The 22,924-nt window shown below is 42.6% G+C and overlaps 1 protein-coding gene across 2 annotated transcripts in view; it reads right to left on the minus strand.

Moving 5' to 3' along the window:
* The window catches only part of LOC138975180 (4-hydroxyphenylpyruvate dioxygenase-like), a 28,383-nt gene that overhangs the window by 4,592 nt on the left and 867 nt on the right, over nucleotides 1-22,924 (minus strand). Inside the window, exons 4-12 of one of the 2 annotated variants that reach the window (XM_070347838.1) lie at nucleotides 19,527-19,631; nucleotides 12,802-12,847; nucleotides 9,547-9,629; nucleotides 8,268-8,461; nucleotides 7,529-7,606; nucleotides 5,420-5,582; nucleotides 2,243-2,314; nucleotides 1,542-1,658; nucleotides 339-461 (exon numbers count right to left, since the gene is read on the minus strand). In XM_070347838.1, coding sequence (XP_070203939.1) covers nucleotides 339-461; nucleotides 1,542-1,658; nucleotides 2,243-2,314; nucleotides 5,420-5,582; nucleotides 7,529-7,606; nucleotides 8,268-8,461; nucleotides 9,547-9,629; nucleotides 12,802-12,847; nucleotides 19,527-19,631 — 981 coding nt within the window. Of the gene's footprint in view, nucleotides 1-338; nucleotides 462-1,541; nucleotides 1,659-2,242; nucleotides 2,315-5,419; nucleotides 5,583-7,528; nucleotides 7,607-8,267; nucleotides 8,462-9,546; nucleotides 9,630-12,801; nucleotides 12,848-19,226; nucleotides 19,353-19,526; nucleotides 19,632-22,924 lie in introns of those variants that run through there. The other variant, XM_070347839.1, reaches the window with a different exon arrangement.

Genomic DNA, 22,924 nt, shown 5'->3' on the forward strand with positions numbered 1-22,924 from the left:
TAGCCACATCGGTAAAGTTTGATATCTTTCTATCCTTTTCTTTAGTTTTTATTCGAAGCAGTGTTTTTCACATTGAAGAAATGAGAAAATCCATCAAGTCCTCCTGTCAGTTGACACAGGAACCGCATTTTGAAGCGACACTGAGGCGAGTCATGCGCTTGGCGCGAGATTGAGCAGTTTCGTACTTTCTTACAGGAAATGCAACCGGGTGCATTCCCTGTATACAGAAAAAACCGCCTACAGGGACTGCACCCACTTTTGGTTGACTTAGACCCCTTCTGCTCTAGTGCTTATAGGACGTAGGGACACACGGTTGGGCCCTGGGAAAAGCAACTCACGGAGTGGTTGTGTCGCTGGATGACCTCCAGGAACATGGTGGGGCGGTCCTGCTGGTTCTTGGTGAAGATCTGCAGCAGATAGCCGTTGTCGTCGTAGTCGATCAGGATCCGCAGGCGCTGAAGCTGCAACAACCAAAATCTTGTGTTTTTTCCCTTCAACAAATGATAAAGCTGCTACATCATCAACAGCTTATAACACATTCCATGGAATTGTTCCAAAGTCATGCGCCCACACACACACGCACGCACACACACACACCCACGCGCGCGCGCTGTAGAACACACACATAATATAGTAAATACATCAACACAGTGTGCGTATAATGTTGTATTTGTTTAGTTTCAAAGAAACCACAAAAAAGAAACCAACATGAACAACTTCAGAGCTCTTACTTTGATTACAAACTGCATGATTTGGATAAAAGTTGAAAAACAAAATGATCGGTTTGATCTAATGAAATACTGAGAAGATGAAAACAAATGATCATTAATGGGTTGCATTTTCATGACTAGAAGATATTCATGACTAGAGGTCGACACAATATATGAAAAAAAAACCAGGTAACTGCATCATTGGAGCTGTTGAAAGCATCTTTTGCTTCATTTGCTGTCAGCTGTTGAGAAGATCTTTCTCTCGCTTTAGTTTTTTTTTTCAGCGGCATAATTCAGTGCTTCGTCTCGTATCGAAAACAAAAGCAGACGACAGATCTGTAGCATGCACTGATCTAAAAATAATCCACTATTTTTAGATCAGTGCGCTGCACCGAGACGGTTATACCCAAACGGCGCATACTGCAAACGGTTCGGGAATTCCCGACAAAAGAAAAGATCCGCACGCGGCACTGGCAACTTCAGAGTCAGCTGAACACGAGAGCGTTCGGTCTTTTAGAAGATTTGTATCTTGAAATGAAAATTAACGAATATCGCCCTGTCCGAAGGAATGGAGTACATATCAGACAATGACCACGCTCGGGCTAAAACGATAGGACATCTGACCGACATGCGGCAATGTGAATCGGACATTTGGGGATTTTCATCGGTATATATCCGATGTCCGACGCCTAACGACATCCCTGCATCAATGCAGGTGACAAGATTCAACAGATATAACTTCGTGCAGGCAGATACACTTAATAATGTGTGTATCGATAGCTGTAAAAAACAACAACAACAACAAAACACCTACAAACCTACAAAACTTACTTCATCCATATCCTCTGTGACCTTGACCTTTGAAGACTTGAGCTTTTCACGAAGTAGCTTGTAATATGAATCAGGAATCTCCAAGAACATCTGTCCGCGTTCTTTCAGGTTCTTGATCTGCAGACAGATTGTGTAGGAATCTGTCACAGCTAATCATCGACCCTTTGCTTTTCAAGTAAACCATGATGTGCGCACGTACACATGAACATATGCTACACAGACAAATATGTCAAGTAGACATGCACTTTCTTTTTTCTGTGGAAAAAATGGCTGTGTTACAAGTGATCAATAATTTGGGGCCATGGCAGGGGAGATAATCACCAGAAGGAACAGAACCAGCTACTGACTGTACACATGTGGTTGATATTTTGTTGTGTTAGAATATAGCTGTTACATTTTGCGGATCTTATACAGGATTAAATTAAGACATAAAGCAAGCTCAGGATAGGGAGAAATGGGAAGTGTGTGTGTCTGTGTATGTTTGTGGGTATGTGCGTGTCACCATGCATGTGTGTCAATCTTTGTGCGGGTGCATGATTGTCTGTGTGTGTGTTTGTGTGTGGGTGCATGTGTGTGAATCTGCATGTGTGTGTGTGTGTGTGTGTGTTTCTTTGTGTGTCTATATCTGTCTGTGCAAGACAGTCAAAAAGCAAGTCAGGAAAGAATACAAGCGACTGCATGAAGCAGACAGCGACACCTACCGAGGTGATGATGTCGCTGGACTTCATAGCGATGTGCTGCACCCCAGCTCCGCCATTGTAGTCCACGTATTCCTGAAACAAAGCAAGGGTAGTACACATTCTTCTCATAGTGCATACCGTGCATGACTTTACAGCAACACCAAACCCTCCCCCACAGATGTTGCTACACATTCATGTCAATCGGACACATGTCCTGATCTCAACAACACGAATAGAACATTTGACCAGCTTCATGAATGTTTGTTTGTTTGTTTGTTTGCTTGCTTAACGCCCAGCCGACCACGAAGGGCCATATCAGGGCGGTGCTGTTTTGACATATAACGTGCGCCACACACAAGACAGAAGTCGCAGCACAGGCTTCATGTCTCACCCAGTCACATTATTCTGACACCGGACCAACCAGTCCTAGCACTAACCCCATAATGCCCGACGCCAGGCGGAGCAGCTACTAGATTGCCAATTTTAAAGTCTTAGGTATGACCCGGCCGGGGTTCGAACCCACGACCTCCCGATCACTGGGCGGACGCCTTACAACAAAATCGTGCCGGTTTCATGAATGTCAATATGACATGTTTTACTGACAATGTGGTCATATGTACAAATCAGGCATGTTGCTACCAATTTTTGTGAATCGGGCAGATGTCCTGATCTCAACACCACAAATAGGACATTTGACCGGCTTCATGAATGTCAAAAGGACATTTTACGTTTTACAGACAATGTGGTCATATGTACAAATCATCGGCTGCTACCAACTGTTCTCTCTGGTTTCTTCTTTTTATCAGCTCTGCGATCTAAAATAAATACAGTGTTACAAGAAGTTTGACATTTGTGAGCAAAATTTAATCGGACTGTCTGCCCTCTACAAAGTATAATAGGACATCTGACGGACACTTGACCATATGAATCAGACATTTGAGGCAGTTAATCGGTCTGATGTCCGACGCCTAACGACATCCTTGCTATCTACAAAGGCACATGCAGAACAATAAAAACATCACAGTTATAGGCAGAAATATTTCAAAACAGCAAACTGACAGAAAAATTTGTGTTTTTCTTCAGAACTACCTGTGTCTAGTTTAATGTACAACGCAACCAATGTATGACGAAATCCAAATACAGATGGACTCACTAACATTCCAAATACAGATGGACTCACTAACATTCCAAAATTCAGAACCAAAAAACAAGAATTGTAGGTTATTGGAACGTTTAACTATTGACAAGGCCAAAAAGAAAAATATGTCTGTTTCTGGTAACCTGACCGACCCTATTTTTAAGCGCCGACCCTAAAGTGGTTTTTTCGCTTTTCGCAAAAAAAACCCAAAAAATATGAAGTCAAGTATACTTTATTTAGTTTCAATATATCTAGGTCAAAAACATGTGCTAAATAATTGTAAGTAAACTAAGGAAGCGTTTATATAAAAAAATAAAAAAAAAGCGTAAAAAGACGTTAACAAAACGTAAGAAAAAGGTAAAAAAACAACCAAAAAAAACCCGACCGACCGACCGACCCTATTTTTTTCGGCGATGTTACCGGAAACAGACATATTTTTTTTTTTGGCCCAAGGCAAAACGTTACATTAACAGTACGTCAACCCACAGGTCTGGGTGGCCGAGTGGTAACGCACTTGCGCTCGGAAGCGAGAGGTTGCGAGTTCGACCCTGGGTCAGCGTTAGCAATTTTCTCCCCCCTTTCCCTAACCTAGGTGGCGGGTTCAAGTGCTAGTCTTTCGGATGAGACGAAAAACCGAGGTCCCTTTCGTGTACACTACATTGGGGTGTGCACGTTAAAGATCCACGATTGACAAAAGGGTCTTTCCTGGCAAAATTGTATAGGCATAGATAAAAATGTCCACCAAAATACCCGTGTGACTTGGAATAATAGGCCGTGAAAAGTAGGATATGCGCCGAAATGGCTGCTATCTGCTGGCCGATGTGAATGCGTGATGTATTGTGTAAAAAAATTCCATCTCACACGGCATAAATAAATCCCTGCGCCTTGAATATGTGCGCGATATCAATTGCATAAAATAAAAATAAAAAAATAAAAAAATAAATCCCTGCGCTTAGAACTGTACCCACGTTATACGCGCGATATAAGCCTCATATTGATTGATTGATTGACAGACAGACAGACAGACAGACAGACACATATGATACAGATAATGAACTTTTTTTTGTGGACAATGTATGAAGATACATCCTCCTTTTGTTTAACGGGTCATTTGAAAACTTTTGCCATATGTATACCTATCTGTTTCTTAAAGGCATATGTACTCGATGACTATACACGCTAATTGCTTTACCAACAGCTGGAGACATGCTAAATTAAGTTCCCTGCAAAATATTGTGGTCTAGGACCCCTTCAATGTTGAGATATGTTAATTTTCATTTTGATCTGGATCGTCCTATTTATAGATTTGGCAACAGATGTAACGTTGATGCAAGGGAGCTAACACCGCGGCTTTGTTTACATCCAAAGTTTTTGAGACTCTAGAACAAGCTGTAATGCATGTATTATGGTCCGCGCATGGCGACATATCGTCATTATATGGTCTTATGGTGCGTTTGACATCGATTATGGGCAAACTACACTTTGTAAACACGGGAGCGCGTACATATGCCTTTAAGCAAACATGACTATCTCAGTCTTCAATGTGCACAATCGTCGCTACTTACACAAAATTCTCAGTTTCAAAAACTTTTACATTTCACAGCATGTTTATTTTCAGACAGTAGCATCTCAGCTTCTCTTATAAATAAAGTCTCGTAAACCGCATGCATAAGGTCTTCTCTGTCTTAAAGTTTATTTTTGTTCAGATTATTAAATGTGGTAAAACAAAAGTGACAAGTTGAAGAGGAAAGCAAGAGCTCTATACCTGTAATCCACATTCATAATGCCTACTCTTCGTCAATAAGAAATATTTTTGTTCAGTGCAATCACAAGGCCTTCTCATAGCTGCCAACCCTCCCGGATTTTCCGGCAATCTCCTGAATTGTACAACTTCTCCCTGCTCATATTCAAGACTAAACGGTCCCCCTGGCTCCTGGATTTTGACTTCAGAAGGTTGGCATCTATGCCTTCTCTTTGTCTTCAAGACTTATTCTTGTTCAGCGTATTACACATGGTCAAAAAATAGCAAGCAGTGATCATTACTGAGGAAAAAGAGTTACCTGGATCTGACTTTTCCTCTTGCCGGGCGCAGGTTCGTTTATGGGCATCTTGATCGTCTCCTCGTAATTAGTGACCACGATGGAACGAAGGGAAGAGTACTCTGTGGTGATCTGCTTGTCGTCGATGGACCAGAATCGGTGAAACATCAGTGTCTTCTCGTACCTGAAAACACGCTTTGTGGTTTTGTACATGTACAAAGTGAAACATCAACATCTTCTCGTACCTGAAAACACGCTTTGTGGTTTTGTACATGTACAAAGTGAAACATCAACATCTTCTCGTACCTGAAAACACGCTTTGTGGTTTTATACATGTACAAAGTGAAACATCAACATCTTCTCGTACCTGAAAACACGCTTTGTGGTTTTATACATGTACAAAGTGAAACATCAACATCTTCTCGTACCTGAAAACACGCTTTGTGGTTTTATACATGTACAAAGTGAAACATCAACATCTTCTCGTACCTGAAAACACGCTTTGTGGTTTTATACATGTACAAAGTGAAACATCAACATCTTCTCGTACCTGAAAACACGCTTTGTGGTTTTATACATGTACAAAGTGAAACATCAACATCTTCTCGTACCTGAAAACACGCTTTGTGGTTTTATACATGTACAAAGTGAAACATCAACATCTTCTCGTACCTGAAAACACGCTTTGTGGTTTTGTACATGAATACAGTGGAACCCCCTTTCCAAGACACAACCGTCTTCCAGACGTCCCTGTTTTAACCTTCACGGGTTCACGCTTTGGACTACTGTCCAGATGATGTCGGTCGTGTATGAACCATACTTTAAAAGGAGCATTTAATGTAACAAGAAGAGCAAACGCTCGATCGAGTCACTTTCGCAGTTCTGAATATTATATGAGGCATCAGATGGACAGGAAGAAATTGCTATTCACAACACAATGAGTCACGTTCACATAAAATTTGAGCCCGGTCACTTTTATAGTTTCCGAGAAAAGCCCAACGTTAAGTTGTGTGTTGCCGAACAGAAAAGGCTAGTTATCTCCCTTGTTTTTCTGATAACGTTCGTAAAAGGCTACAGATGTAAATACTTTGATGTAAAGAATAATCCTACAAAGTTTCAATCACATCCGATGAACTTTGTCAAAGATATAAAATGTCTAATTTTTCCTTTGACGCTGACCTGTGACCTTGAAAAAGGTCAAAGGTCAACGAAACCATCGTTAAAGTGTAGAGGTCATTGGAGGTCACGACTAAACAAAATATCAGCCCGATCGCTTTGATAGTTTCCGAGAAAAGATATAAAATGTCTAATTTTTCCTTTGACGCTGACCTGTGACCTTGAAAAAGGTCAAAGGTCAACGAAACCATCGTTAAAGTGTAGAGGTCATTGGAGGTCACGACTAAACAAAATATGAGCCGGATCGCTTTGATAGTTTCCGAGAAAAGTCCAACGTTAAGGTGGTGTCTACGGACGGCCGGCCGGACAGACTAACACTGACCGATTACATAGAGTCACTTTTTCTCAAGTGACTCAAAAAGTACAGGTCGCGCCATCCCAATAGGGATCAACTCTTAACCGCATCTTTGCAGAGTACGAGTCATACACAACTCATGCCATCCGAATGGGGATAAACATTTTAAATTCCTTCTTTAATTGCATATGGGTCGTGGGGCGACCCACATCATCCGGACTGCTCAGTTCAAATTGCTTCATAGTTTTTTTGTGTTTTTTTTACGAAGATTATCCTTCAGACAGTGGTCGAGGGGAGGGTCCTATGGTGTTTGAGGATTACGTGCAGTCTTAATCCAAAACTCCCAAAAGTTTCAGAGATACAGACACTTTTAAGAGGCTCTGGGTCGTTCAGGAAGCACGGTGAAGGTTAAAACACTACATTGCAATTATCTTGACAGAAAGATTTGTGGACAAGCTGCTTTCTGCCTCTGTGTGTGTGTGTGTGTGTGTGTGTGTGTGGGGGGGGTAGCAGCATAGAAAACTTTTTTCTTCTAAAACCTGATCTTTCTCTGAACTCAACCCAACCCCCCCCCCCCCCCCCCACTCTCACAAAACAAGACAGAATAAAACACACACACATACACACACACAGAGGACAGATGTTATTACTGTACGTACCACTCGGCCACGTTGGTCATGGCCAGGTCGGGCTGATTGCCCACAATGTGATCAATCACTTCCAGACCTATCACCGGCCTGCAACAACACAAGATAATAAATGCAACAACTCATCGCATGATAGCTACCACCATGCTTTCACAAACACTTCAGAGACTGAGGCTCCCAACAAATTTCAGAGTCTCCTGTTCATTTCCATACAGAGATCAGTGCAGTGGAATCCCCCATTTTATCCCCCCCCCCGTTCCAACCTCTACGGAGCTGCTAGTACAAGTGGTAGGCTCACACAGTAGACCCTCTTGTCTCAACAAAAATAGTCCAACTTCAGAATACAGCGTTACACCAGATAATGCCGTAATAGGGCAATAGAGGCCTGTGAGGATGTCAATGCGACATGGTGACGCAGTAGTCTCCCCTGTTACAGACATGATCTACTCTGCATTGACGGAGATTTTACCCTGCCTTGATGCGAGCGATTTATAGTAGCTTGATGATTTGGGTACTTCCGTAGACAGCACACCCGTGAGATGTGGATTAGCTGTTTGTGATGGGGTCTGGCTGCCGTTGTCACCTGGTATGCTCTTGCCAATCTTTGCGTTGCCATAGCATTGTTTTGTGGGGCTGTTGATTTAGCTCTAAATTCTCAATTCTGTTTGACTGGCTTTGCCTCCGAATGTGATTCTTGAGCACCAGACACTCCGTTACATATATAATTATATTTTCTCCACAAGAGACTCACAGCGCTTTAGCAACAGGGTCCGTGTAAGGGGCGGGCTTGTATCCGGGCAGGAAGGGCCCCTTGTAGCCGCTGCGTTCGATGAGCGTATGGGTTGTGTCGCCGTAGGTCTGAACACGCGCCATTCTGACCTTGCCGTTCTCGTCACTCTCTTCCCATGGCTCTGCCACCACCTGGGCCCCGCGCTGCACCGCTCCCTGTTGTAACACACACACACACACTGTGGTAGACACACCGTGTTCACAAATAAGTCTGTTGGTAACACACAAACCGTGTTACACACACCACGTTCACAAATAAGTCTGTCATGGTAACACGAACACACCATGTTCAGAAATATAAGTCTGTCAGGGTTTTATTCTGGATAAGGATGGGTGCAACAGACAAGTGGGTATAAGACGTCTGCCTCCCATGTAGAAGGTTGAATGTTGAAATCCTGGCTTAAGACCAAGAAGGAATTGAAAAGATTGAGATTGTTACCCATATCAGAGTTCATTGGATTAGAGAAACAAGAAAATAAAGCAAGCATACATCCCATGCTGCCTAAATGGCGGAAAAAAACCCGGGTTATATACGTAAAATCCCACTCATGGCTGTATGTGGGAGTGGAAGTTTCAGGCCATGAACGCAGCAGAAGAAGAATACTGGGAAAGCAAGAGTTGTGCTTCTTTAAAACAGTGAGGCAATAAACACAATGCTCGGTGTTTTTATGGGAGTCTTTGCAATGTCAAATCAAAAACTCTACAAGAAGGGTCATTCCTTTTCCTATTATGCCAATAACAACTCCTCTGATTGGCATGACACTGTGTCTGAACACTTGAATGGAGACCACAGACACCCTCCCCCTTCCTCCAACAATCACAAAAGCCTATTTTGTAAGTGACACAGATTGATCTCCTTGCAAAGCATATGATGCTACTAAATACGCCTGGCCTTATGCAGGGGACTGAAATAGTGATGCTGAAAAGCTAATTAGTATAATGATTACAATCATTTAAGGGTAAGCCTACTGATCTGTGTTTTCGTTCATATAAGTATACAATTGAACCTCCCTTTACCTCCCCCCACCCCCCTTTGCTGTTAACATAACTTTAGTGCAAAGACAAACGGCATATGAACTCCGCCGCACGGCCAGCTTTGCGGCATCCCTCGGAGAGAGACTCTAAATCGTGCAGTCTGTCGAACGCAGAAGAAAAAGAAGAAGTGCAAAGACAGGCAAGACCTTACAGGCTCACCCCCACCCCCTCACATGCACGCGCACACACACACACACTTAAGTGACCTTGAAAATGGCGTCAAGATCCTCGACCTCAAAAGCCACGTCTTTGACTGCGTCGCCGTGTTTCACCAAGTGAGCACCCATCTCTGCAAGAGATAATCAGTTATCTGAAAAACACCTGCAAATCATGTAGACCTGCCAACCAGTGTGAAGCTTCAAGTGTAGCAATTTGGAGTTTTTAATTTTCAGCGTAGCAAATGGTGTTCAAGAGTAGCATTTTCTAAAATGTATTCCCACATCCGCATTTATATCATCTTGTACAAGCATAAGACATTTTTAATAGAGTTTTATGAGAAAGCAGGAACATAACTCGCTCATTAGACAGTATCTGAAGTGCCACTTTTCAGTGAAGACGATGTTTTACGACCCATTTTGTGACCCCTACACGTAATGAGAAGCAGAAACGAGTACCATAACTCATATAAGGAGGAACTGTTGCATGCAGGTGATTATTTGTTTAAGCGTAGCAATCTTTAGCTTGGCGTAGCAATTGTTTGTAATGCGTAGCATCTTGCTTTAAAGCCATATGTACTCGATGACTATACACGCTAATTGCTTTACCAACAGCTGGAGACATGCTAAATTAAGTTCCCTCTTACCTGTCTGTCACCCTGTTACCCCTCTCTCTCTCTCTCTCTCTCTCTCTCTCTCTCTCTCTCTCTCTCTCTCTCTTTCCCTCTCTCTCTCTCTCTCTCTCTTTTTTATCAGTATTGTCGGTATGTTACATGTCCGTCTGTCGGTTAGGTCCTAATGTTGTATGTCTTGTATACTTGCCATTTACATATTTATTATACATGTTGAAGGATGAATGAAGATACATTGTAGACGGATGCATGTTATGGATTAAAAGCCCCACGATGATGTGCTTGGCAAATACAAAAACAAAAAAAAACAAAAAAAAAAAAAAAATATCTTGCATACATAATAGTTTCGAACCAAGATAGTACTATGTGTGTAGTACCAATTCTATGCATTTTTCTTGTCTCAACTTTCAAGATCCCTTAACTATTCTTTGCAATTCTTTTAAAATTTATTGAGTTCACAGTCCATAATAAAGCCCTAATAGAAAAAAAAAAAAAAAAAAAAAAAAAAAAAAAAAAAAAGTTCCCTGCAAGATATTGTGGTCTAGGACCCCTTAAATGTTGAGATATTTGAATTTTTATTTTGATCTAGATCGTCCTATTTATAGATTTGCCAACAGAGGGAACGTTGACGCAAGGGAAATAACTCCGCGTCTTTGTTGACATCCTCACTTTTTCAGAGGCTAGAACAAGCTGTAATGCATGTATATGGTCCGCGCATGGCGACATATCGTCATTACATGGTCTTATGGTGCGTTTGACATCGATTATGGGCAAACTACACTTTGTAAACACGGGAGCGCGTACATATGCCTTTAACCAGTATATATAACAATTTTATTTTATCTGCTGCGTTATTCTGACCCCTGGCTGGTCGACCATTTGAGGTTAATGACATGTAAGAGTTTTTTCATTTTCTTCTTCTTCTTCTTCTGTGTTCGTGGGCTGAAACGAGTGGAATTTTACGTGTATGACCGTTTTTACCCCGCCATTAAGGCAGCCATACGCCGCTTTTCAAAGGAAGCATGCTGGGTATTTTCGTGTTTCTATAACCCACCGAACTCTGACATGGGTTACAGGATCTTTTCCGTGCGCACTTGGTCTTGTGTGTACACACGAAGGGGGATAAGCCACTAGCAAGTCTGCACATAAGTTCACCTGGGAGATCGGAAAAATCTCCACACTTAACCCACCAGGCGGCCGCGGCTGGGATTCGAACCCTCGACCTTCCGATTAAGAGGCCGACGTCTTACCACCACGCCACAGCGCCCGTCGTTTTTTCATTTTGTTTGCCAGTACATTTGGACTTATGCATATTTTTCATCCAGATGTAGTGTAACAGGATATTGCAAAAGTTCACTGTATCTTAAAGTCCATGACACATTTTTTGTGTGTAATGTGCTTGTAATTAGTGAATTAGTGTAACAGGATATTGCAAAAGTTCACTGTATCTTAAAGTCCATGACACATTTTTTGTGTGTAATGTGCTTGTAATTAGTGAATGCTTATTGAATTATTATTGTATTTACAGAATGTAACATCAATTTGTGCAGATGTAAGCCAGACATACAGTTGGAAACAGTGTTAACATTGTTAAATTTCTGAAGGTTAAAACTGTGAAGATACATTGCTTTCCAACCTGAGAACCCCTTGTATAGTACTTGGAGTATTCTCAAACAAACTCGGCATATATTCAGAAAAATGAGTGTCAACAGCATTTGAACATCGATGATTCAAACATAATGTGCACGCGTGTGTTGTACCGTTAATAAAGTTTACCAATACATTTAAAACAAATGCTTCTTTCAATGTCTAATGACAAAAGCTGTAATCATTGATCAAATGCTGAGTAGTACAGTTATTCTTAATCATTAAAATAAACAGTGAATATAGAGGAATGACAGGGATGCGCTTCTGAAGAAAAGAATTTTATAGCAGAAATTTTTTCATTGTGTACTGATCGTATTTTAGACAATCAGACGCACAGATGGTGAAATCGTATGGGTTCCCAGGTCTATGCATTGTGTGTGTGTGCATGGTAATGTGTATTCACCTGGTACACATGTACAGTACTTTGTAAAATGACACAATTAACTTCTATGAACATGATGAGCGACATAAAATTAATTAAACAGAAAGTAAAGAAAATGTATTTCTTTCTTTATTTGGTGTTTAACGTCGTTTTCAACCATGAAGGTTATATCGCGACGGGGAAAGGGGGGAGATGGGATAGAGCCACTTGTCAATTGTTTCTTGTTCACAAAAGCACTAATCAAAAATTAGCTCCAGGGGCTTGCAACGTACCTTACAGGGAGAATGCAAGTTTCCAGTACAAAGGACTTAACATTTCTTACATACTGCTTGACTAAAATCTTTACAAAAATTGACTATATAAAGAAAATGTATTACCTTTACGCAATGAAACAGATGTTGTCAACAGAAAATACAATGAAACAGATGTTGTCAACAGCAAATAAAACCATTCAGAAACTAGAAAAACAAATAGTTAAATAATTATTTAGGATGGCAGGTGGAGAGAGAGAGAGAGAGAGAGAGAGAGAGAGAGAGAGAGAGAGAGAGGGGGAGAGAGAGAGAGAGAGAGAGAGAGAGAGAGAGAGAGAGAGAGAGAGAGAGAGAGAGAGAGAGAGAGAGAGAGAGAGAGAGAGAGAGAACCAACCTGCTGGCTTGCCAGGTTCCAGCATAGATTGGAAGACAAAAATGATCTGCACATCAGTTGGGAAAAAAGCGTTAAAGGCAAAATCAAAACATAACACTGCTTCAAAACTAAAAGGTCATAAGGGTAGATTTCATTTCACAAAAAGCCTGCTGAGAAATCTTGTTGGTACCACAGAAGATTGCTAACTACTAATGACATGCAATATTTTGCCAGGTCATTCAACTAATCTTTAAACAAAAAACAGAACATCTTGTTAGCTCACAGAAAACCACATATTGCCAAATGCACTATTTTTGTGAGAACTCTCCTGTACACCAAGTACAGGGGAATTCCACCATATCTGTCGTGTTTTTCCTTTCGTCACTCTCAGTCGCAAAGGAGACACAACGATATGTGTAGGTTCTGTAGATTTATTAACAGCTGGAACAACGGTGACAATATCTCTCAGCACAGTGTAAGAAAGAACAAGTGCAAGACTGGTAAAGAACAACAATACGTGTGCGCAGCCCTACTTATATAGTTAATGGACATACGAGAATATTCGGGAAACATCGACACTAATCTGGTTAGATCTACACAGTTCCATCTGTTCGATGAGCGTCTACGCTTACGTCATGAGTGACTGCGCACTTAATCAAAGTAAGTTCTATAATGTTCTATATCCTTCCATTCGATTCCAGTGGTATCTAGCGATCTCCACAACACCTCCCCACCTAAACTGATGCTACTCCTCAAGCATCAACAGCAAAGTCTCTCTGTGGGTTTGCGTGTTCTCTTTGACCGTCTTGGATTGTCTGGTCCATACTCTGGAACGGATGGAGTACCTTTGGGTTTGGTCTGTCTCCGAGTTTGTGGCACAGTTTCCAAGATCTCCATGGGGTGATCTGTTACAAGTTCAGAAACAGTGTCCACTTCCTCACCAGGTTCATTGTCTTCCTCAGTGGTGTAGCGTGGCTGTAGCTGTTCCCAGTGTCGTCTCCATACTGGACCATGAGGAATGACCATGACGTTGAAGCAGCGAGTACCCAGAGACTTCTTGATGACTGCTGGTACCCATCGGTGTTGTTTGTCTCGGCGAGGTCCATGGTACAGAGCATACACAGGATCTCCGGCCTTGTACTGTCTGGTTACCTTGACGACAGCTTTCAAGTCTGGAGTCATCTGAGACTTGGATGCCTCCTTGTGGATTTGGCTGTAGTTCCTTTCTGCAGCCGTGAGAGTCTTGGACACGTTGGCGATTGGGCGCTCGCTTCCATCTGGATAGCGATGAAATAGGACTGCTCCAATTCCAACGTTGGACGCGTCACAAGCTAGTCCCAAAGTCTTGTTTGGATCGAAGTGTACCAGAACTTGATCCGAGGAAAGCACATTTTTCAACTGTTCAAATGCTGCCTGTTCCTCATCTCCCCACTTCCAGGGGTTCGCCTTCTTCGTCAGGCGGTAGAGCGGCTCTGCCATGCTGGCCAGGTTAGGGATGAACTTCCCGTAAAACTGAACTGAGCCCAAGAAAGACTTCAAGCTTGAGACGTCCGTAGGGGCTGGCATTTTCAAAACTGCCTCGACCTTCGATCCTTTGGAGATCCCTTCGGCCGATAAGGTATGTCCAAGGTATTCCACACTGGCTTGTGCGAACTCGCACTTTTCACGACGACATCTGAGTCCTTTGTCGTTCAGACGAGTGAGCAAACGTTCCAGGTTGCTCAGGTGGTCGTTGGCGTCCTTCCCGCTGACGAGTATATCATCTTGGAAGACGGCAACACCAGGTAGATCACAGGTCAGGTTTTCCATGATCTCTTGAAAGTAACCAGGTGCTGACTTTATCCCGAAAGGAAGTCGTTGCTGCAGGAGTACCCCACGGTGAGTGCTGAGGGCTAGCCTGCGTTGACTCTCTGGTGCCAGCTTGATCTGGTTGTAGGCATCAGCAAGATCGATCTTGGTGTATCCGAATCCACCTCCTAGCTTCTGCATCAGTTCCTCTGGGAGTGGCATTGGATGACGGTGATCTTCAAGCTGATCATTGATGCCCACTGAGTAGTCACCACAGATCCGTAGCTTGGGCTTCAGGGTGCCCGAGGTTTGTGCCTTACGAATTGGTACCACTGGCGTTCCGTATTCGTTGAACTGGACTGGCTTCCAGACTCCTTTGGCGATGCCTTCTTCGTAGCCTTTGGCGAGGTCATCACGAAGAGCGAAAGGTACCGGACGTGCCTTGTGAAAAACCGGCTTCGCATCAGACTTGAACTTCACGTCCAGTTCGAAGTCCTTGAGACATCCCAATTCTTGTTTGAAGAGATTTGGGAATTTATCAGACAGTCTGTGACAATCACGTTGCAGGGCAGCATAAGGCGCGTTGAAGGTCGCTGGATGCGTAGGTTTTGCACCCTCACTCTTTGCGTGACTCTCTATGCTCCTCAGTCCTAGAGCATTGTCCACAGAAATTCCCAGAGTCTGGATTGCGTTGCGTCCTAGCAGATTCAGATGAGGGATCTTGGTGACGATGTACGGAATTGAGCTTTGCTTACCAGTCACTGGATCCTTGGTTTGGCCCATGAAAGTTCCCAGCACGGGCAGGTCGTGCTTGCTGGCAGACTCGTAACGATGTGTGACGTCATCCAGCTTCGGTTTTCCTAGTTGTCTCCAGACCGGAAGAGAAACAAAATTTCCTGTAGTTGCGGTGTCCAGTTCCATGGTGAACTGTCGGTCCTGGATTGTTATGGGTACATCCAACCTAGGAGTATCTTGGGGAACTTCACCGAGGATCGCGTTGACAAGCTCTGCTTTCGTGACTCTCTTCACGGAAGCCTGGGAATGTCGTTCCCGATTCTGATGTTGCTTTTTTCTACAGACAGCTTCCAAATGTCCTGTGACGTCACAGTATCGGCATTTGGCGTCTTTGTAGGGGCAGTCTGTTGCTTTGTGGGCCTTTCCACATCGGTAGCACTTCCTGTCTGTGGAATTAGACTGCTTGTGGTTCTTTCGTGGACCCGTAGTCTTGTTCTGGTGGACCTTGTTGACTGGCATGGTCTTGGAACCGTAGACAGTTTCCTTGGCAACCATCGCTGCGTCTTCAGTCTCAATCGCGACTTGGACAGCACGTGCGAAATCCAGCTCTGTGTCCTTGATCTTGAATAGAGCCTTTAAGACAGCCTCATTGTTGACAGAACATATGAATCTCTGTCTCAGAGCTTCGTCTTGTGGGTTTTTGATCGAAGGAAAGTCACAGGTAGCGGCGTCTTGGCGTATGCGCGCTGCTAACTCCTGGAGAGTTTCGCCTGGCTTCCGTTTCATGTCACTCCAGAACTTGAAACGTTCTCGCACTATGAAGAGTTTCGGGTCGAACTGTTCTTTCATGAATTTGACAATCTCGTCCATTGTCAAACTGTTGATGTCCTTGGGCGGATTTTGCTGAGTAGCCAGATTTGCCAGTTGTTTGTAGACCGTAGCAGTCTGATTCGTCAAGAAAACTTGAGCCTTGCGCTGCTCCGGTACGGAGTTGGCGACCACAAACGTGCAAAATCTTGACCAGTAGTCAGGCCACAGTTCCGATGTTGCATCAAACGCAACAAAAGATGGGATTGCAGCTGCCTGTGTAGTAATGGGAAAACGTAGATTCGAAGCACTCGGATCGTCGTAGCTTTCCTCCCTGGCAGAAGCTGCGGCACCACTGAACACTTTCATCATCAACTCCATCTGGTGCATGTGTTGCTCCATATCTTCCTTGTGCTGGCGTTGCTGTTGCTCCAACTGCTCCCTTAGAAGCGTTATCAGCTGCTCTGTTTCCGTCATTTTGCAGTAATAAGTCACTCCGAATAGACAAGGGAAGTAACTGTCGGCGACGCCAGTTGTCGTGTTTTTCCTTTCGTCACTCTCAGTCGCAAAGGAGACACAACGATATGTGTAGGTTCTGTAGATTTATTAACAGCTGGAACAACGGTGACAATATCTCTCAGCACAGTGTAAGAAAGAACAAGTGCAAGACTGGTAAAGAACAACAATACGTGTGCGCAGCCCTACTTATATAGTTAATGGACATACGAGAATATTCGGGAAACATCGACACTAATCTGGTTAGATCTACACAGTTCCATCTGTTCGATGAGCGTCTACGCTTACGTCATGAGTGACTGCGCACTTAATCAAAGTAAGTTCTATAATGTTCTATATCCTTCCATTCGATTCCAGTGGTATCTAGCGATCTCCACAACAATATCGCTAATTTGGCTATATCGCGAAGACATTATTTCTGAACTGGGGTGCAATTGCAGAGTGCAGTTATTGTCTCGGATGAACTCAGACATTACTCATCCAAATCAAATTCTTGTTTGCAGGTTGAAACCAAGACCAACTAAAAACAAGAAGAGCAAACGCTCGATCGAGTCACTTTCGCAGTTCTGAATATTATATGAGGCATCAGATGGACAGGAAGAAATTGCTATTCACAACACAATGAGTCACGTTCACATAAAATTTGAGCCCGGTCACTTTTATAGTTTCCGAGAAAAGCCCAACGTTAAGTTGTGTGTTGCCGAACAGAAAAGGCTAGTTATCTCCCTTGTTTTTCTGATAACGTTCGTAAAAGGCTACAGATGTAAATACTTTGATGTAAAGAATAATCCTACAAAGTTTCAATCACATCCGATGAACTTTGTCAAAGATATAAAATGTCTAATTTTTCCTTTGACGCTGACCTGTGACCTTGAAAAAGGTCAAAGGTCAACGAAACCATCGTTAAAGTGTAGAGGTCATTGGAGGTCACGACTAAACAAAATATGAGCCCGATCGCTTTGATAGTTTCCGAGATACTTTGTCAAAGATATAAAATGTCTAATTTTTCCTTTGACGCTGACCTGTGACCTTGAAAAAGGTCAAAGGTCAACGAAACCATCGTTAAAGTGTAGAGGTCATTGGAGGTCACGACTAAACAAAATATGAGCCCGATCGCTTTGATAGTTTCCGAGAAAAGTCCAACGTTAAGGTGGTGTCTACGGTCGGCCGGCCGGACGGCCGGCTGGCCGGACGGCCGGCCGGACAGACTAACACTGACCGATTACATAGAGTCACTTTTTCTCAAGTGACTAAAAAATATATGTATTTTTTTTAAAGTATATCGCGTTTCTGATTCTTTGGGCCCCCAAAGACCGCGATATAGTGGAAGTCTACTGTACTGATGGAAGCTAATCTATTCATCAAGCATGACCCCAAAGACCGCGATATAGTGGAAGTCTACTGTACTGATGGAAGCTAATCTATTCATCAAGCATGACCCCAAAGACGGCGATATAGTGGAAGTCTACTGTACTGATGGAAGTCTACTGTATATAGTGGAAGTCTACTGTACTGATGGAAGCTAATCTATTTATCAAGCATGCACACACAAAGACCAGCATACAACAACACTTCACCACAACTTTCTGAGCCTTAAGTACTGTTCACATGGCAGACTTTCAACCAACTTCTCCCCAACTTTTCTTTTGTTGTTGGTTTGAAATTGCTCCCAAGTTGTTGAAGCCAAGTCATCGAAAAGTCAGCTATGTGAACGGCCCCAAAGATTTAGGTTCGATTTAGGACAGATTTAGCCGCGACTCAAAAAACTCTTACAGATAGGTTGGCTTTAACCAAGGCTGCTCTTTCTGCATTAGGAGGTTGTTCCCATAGCTGAACTGGGCTTGAAGCAGACCTGTGCACACTCAAAACGCTCATCAGTAGTAAACAAACCAAATTTCAGTAGTTTTTAAAATGTTTCAGTGGTAAGCTGTAACGGCAGCTCAAAGGTCCAATGTCTCCTTTGCTGGATTTTACGATCTCCAGGTTGTCTTGAGAATGCCGACTGGACTTCCAGCACTGTTGTGCCGTTTTCTTCTTCTTTGGTGACAGAGCTGGTGTCTCCTCTTCACTATTTGAATCTCACAATCTTTTTTTCTTTTCCATGTTTCACTTCAATCACAAGTTGCCATGCAGACGCTGGACGAACTAAGTCTAAGAACAAAGACTCAATGCGGAGAACGCGCGCGCTTCCGGTGAATCGGAAAACGTATTTTCAGCGCAACGGCCAACTAAAATTGGTCAAAACATCTTAAAACAGAAATAAAGTGTTTTTGTTTTTTTTGGCGTAAAACGTCGGAATTTCGGAATTTTAATTAAAAATCCGTAGCACCGTATTCTGCATAAACAAATTGGAGAAATTACGGAGAAACCGTAGATGTGCACAGGTCTGTTGAAGTATGCCGAGAATCGCCGCTTTAAAATTTGCTATAAAAGTGGGTTTAAAGTCTGCCATGGGAACAGTACTTTACATTGGTTTTCCTAACACCATTCATCTGCAGTATAAGCAACAATTACGCCAAAAAGCTGCACACTTCAAGACATGGTCACCGACAACATGTGCAAGACGGGCACACATACACCTACACTTCCCCGAGTCTTACCTTGTTCTGCCTGACGACATGGGCGAGACGGGCACATATACACCTACACTTCCCCACAGTTCCCCGAGTCTTACCTTGTTCTGCCTGACGACATGGGCGAGACGGGCACATATACACCTACACTTCCCCACAGTTCCCCGAGTCTTACCTTGTTCTGCCTGACAACATGGGCGAGACGGGCACACATACACCTACACTTCCCCACAGTTCCCCGAGTCTTACCTTGTTCTGCCTGACGACATGGGCGAGACGGGCACATATATATACACCTACACTTCCCCACAGTTCCCCGAGTCTTACCTTGTTCTGCCTGATGACATGGGCGGCCACCTGTCTGCTCCCCGTCTCCAGCCCCTTGTACATGAAAGGTTCGAATCCCATCCGCACACAGTAGTGGGAGGCTGCCTGTAAACACACACACAAACACGAACACACAGGCATACACCCAAACACACACACATCCACAGAGGTACACACACACAAACACACACACACATCCACAAAGAGGTACACACACACAAACACACACACATTAACAAAGAGGTAAACACACACATACATACATACACACAAACAGGCACATACACACACATGCACACACAAAGAGGCACACACACACATACGCACACACAAAGAGGCACACACACACATACGCACACACAAGGAAAGTATTGTTCAACTCTTGTTCTTCCGTTATCTATTTTTAAAATTCAAGATAAACTACATTTGGTGTAGGAAAACCGCTTGGGAATAGAATAGGATCACAACATGCAAGCAGCTTTCAATGTCGCAGCAGAGACCGCTCAAGACAGAATAAAACTTAAGTTTATTAAATCAGAAAAATAAATATTTTCTACTAATTGTTTTGTTTGCAGCAGGCACCGTCCCTACCCCACTGAGAATGTAAAAACATGTACAAACCCTTTTCTAATTTTACAACTTTTAAAGACTTAAAAAAGGGGAGTACATGTATTTTTGTTTCAAGTTTTTAATAATTTTGAAAGACTGTGGGAACCTTTTGAATGTACATTTCTATGTGTTACAGGAAAAATAAAATATGGAGTAAATTCTTAAAATAATTTTTCACAAGCGGTTAACTTGTTAGTTATGACATCCAGAAGTCAGCAGCGCAGGCAAAGCATGACCTTGAATATGAAGTAAAACTGACAACTTCCCTCCCAGTTTTATACCCCCCCCCCCCCCCCCCCCCCCCCATCCGCAATCAATCAATCAATATGAGGCTTATATCGCGCGTATTCCGTGGGTACAGTTCTAAGCGCAGGGATTTATTTACTTATTTACTTTTTTTAAATTTTTATCTTATGCGATTTATTTATGCCGTGTGAAATGGAATTTTTTTACACAATACATCACGCATTCACATCGGCCAGCAGATCGCAGCCATTTCGGCGCATATCCTACTTTTCACGGCCTATTATTCCAAGTCACACCCCTGTGCTGTTGCCCCCCCCCCCCTTGATGCTTTACCTTCTCAAATATCACAACAGTTGCTACAGTTTTGACAACAGTGTGTGCTTATATTCAAAGTATTGTCACACAAATGTCCGACAGTCAGTCCATTTTGTTCTGCTCCTAAACAGGGGGGGGGGGGGGGGGTGTGTGTGTGTGTGGAAGGGGGGATTGGGTTCCCAAAACATAAGGCAAAAAAAAAGAAAATGTTGGTTTAGGGTAACGTGACCCAAAAAATAGGGTCGGTATAGGTAAGCCTTTTTAAAATTTAAAAAAAATTAAGTGCTTGAAGTTGAAGCCGCTATTGCAACTTTTTTTTATTTTGAGAAAAGAAAAATAATTTTTAGGGTCGGCGGGAAAAAATAGGGGCGGTCGGGTTACCCTAAACCAACATATTTTTGTGGGTGGCCTAAATGCAGTGTTCGCACAGGTTTTTTTTTCTAGTTCCAAGGGTGGCCATTCACCACAGGTACCACTGTCATTGTCTGAGGCTACAGCCCCTTACAAAAGTGTAACAATCTGCACTCATAACCATGCAATCATAGCATTCTACAAATACATTCAAGCCTGTGTCAAGGAAGATCTTGATAAATAGGAGAGAGAGAAATGAAAGGGGGGGGGGGGGGGAGGGAGAAACAAAATCAGGAGTGGCCATATATATGCATACAGGCATCAAGTCAGTACATGTGATAAAGCCTAATCAAGTTACATGTACATTACATTGTACACATACAGTACATGCAGGGCAAGGCTTTTGGCCTTTTTCCAGGTCAGGGTGAATGGCAGAATGCTGACAAAAACAGCTACTCTACTTGTCACAGATTAGTTTCTGACAGTGACAGCAGTGTGTTCCCAGAGCTTTTTCTTTTTTCTGTTTTTTTCTTATTTATTCATGTTTTATTGTTGTGCATTATATATATTTCAACTGGTTGTCTTAATTATAACTGTACGCTTTTCCTTCTCCCCTTTACGGCTTTAGGGGTGAGTTAAAAACATTTTTAGCTTACCGGTACATGTGCACACCAACAATTAAAACACAAGGGGCCCGGGTAAAACGGCACCATTAAACAAGATATGATGTAGGACATGTTGGGTCAGAACCCCCCCCCCGCACAAAAAGAAAAACAAGTCGCGTAAGGCGAAAATACAATATTTAGTCAAGTAGCTGTCGAACTCACAGAATGAAACTGAACGCAATGCCATTTTTCAGCAAGACCGTATACTCGTAGCATCGTCAGTCCACCGCTCATGGCAAAGGCAGTGAAATTGACAAGAAGAGCGGGGTAGTAGTTGCGCTAAGAAGGATAGCACGCTTTTCTGTACCTCTCTTTGTTTTAACTTTCTGAGCGTGTTTTTAATCCAAACATATCATATCTATATGTTTTTGGAATCAGGAACCGACAAGGAATAAGATGAAAGTGTTTTTAAATTGATTTCGACAATTTAATTTTGATAATAATTTTTATATATTTAATTTTCAGAGCTTGTTTTTAATCCGAATATAATATATTTATATGTTTTTGGAATCAGCAAATGATGGAGAATAAGATAAACGTAAATTTGGATCGTTTTATAATTTTTTAATTTTTTTTACAATTTTCAGATTTTTAATGAACAAAGTCATTAATTAATTTTTAAGCCACCAAGCTGAAATGCAATACCGAAGTCCGGGCTTCGTCGAAGATTACTTGACCAAAATTTCAACCAATTTGGTTGAAAAATGAGGGCGTGACAGTGCCGCCTCAACTTTCACGAAAAGCCGGATATGACGTCATCAAAGACATTTATCAAAAAAAGGAAAAAAACGTTCGGGGATTTCATACCCAGGAACTCTCATGTCAAATTTCATAAAGATCGGTCCAGTAGTTTAGTCTGAATCGCTCTACACACACACACACACAGACACACGCACATACACCACGACCCTCGTTTCGATTCCCCCTCGATGTTAAAATATTTAGTCAAAACTTGACTAAATATAAAAACGAGCAAAAATGTGTGTGTGAAAGAGAGAGAGAGAAAGAGAGAGAGAGAGAGAGAGAGAGAAAGAGAAAGAGAAAGAGAAAGAGAGAGAGAGAGAAAGAGAGAGAGAAAGAGAAAGAGAGAAAGAGAGAGAGAGAGAGAGAGAGAGAGAGAGAGAGAGAGAGAGAGAGAGAGAGAGAGAGAGAATCACATTTTATTTTATGAGGGTTGTGGCATAAGCAATACAAACAAACTTTTTTTCAACC

This window comes from Littorina saxatilis, linkage group LG9, assembly GCF_037325665.1.
Source record: "Littorina saxatilis isolate snail1 linkage group LG9, US_GU_Lsax_2.0, whole genome shotgun sequence".
Lineage (NCBI taxonomy): Eukaryota > Metazoa > Mollusca > Gastropoda > Littorinimorpha > Littorinidae > Littorina > Littorina saxatilis.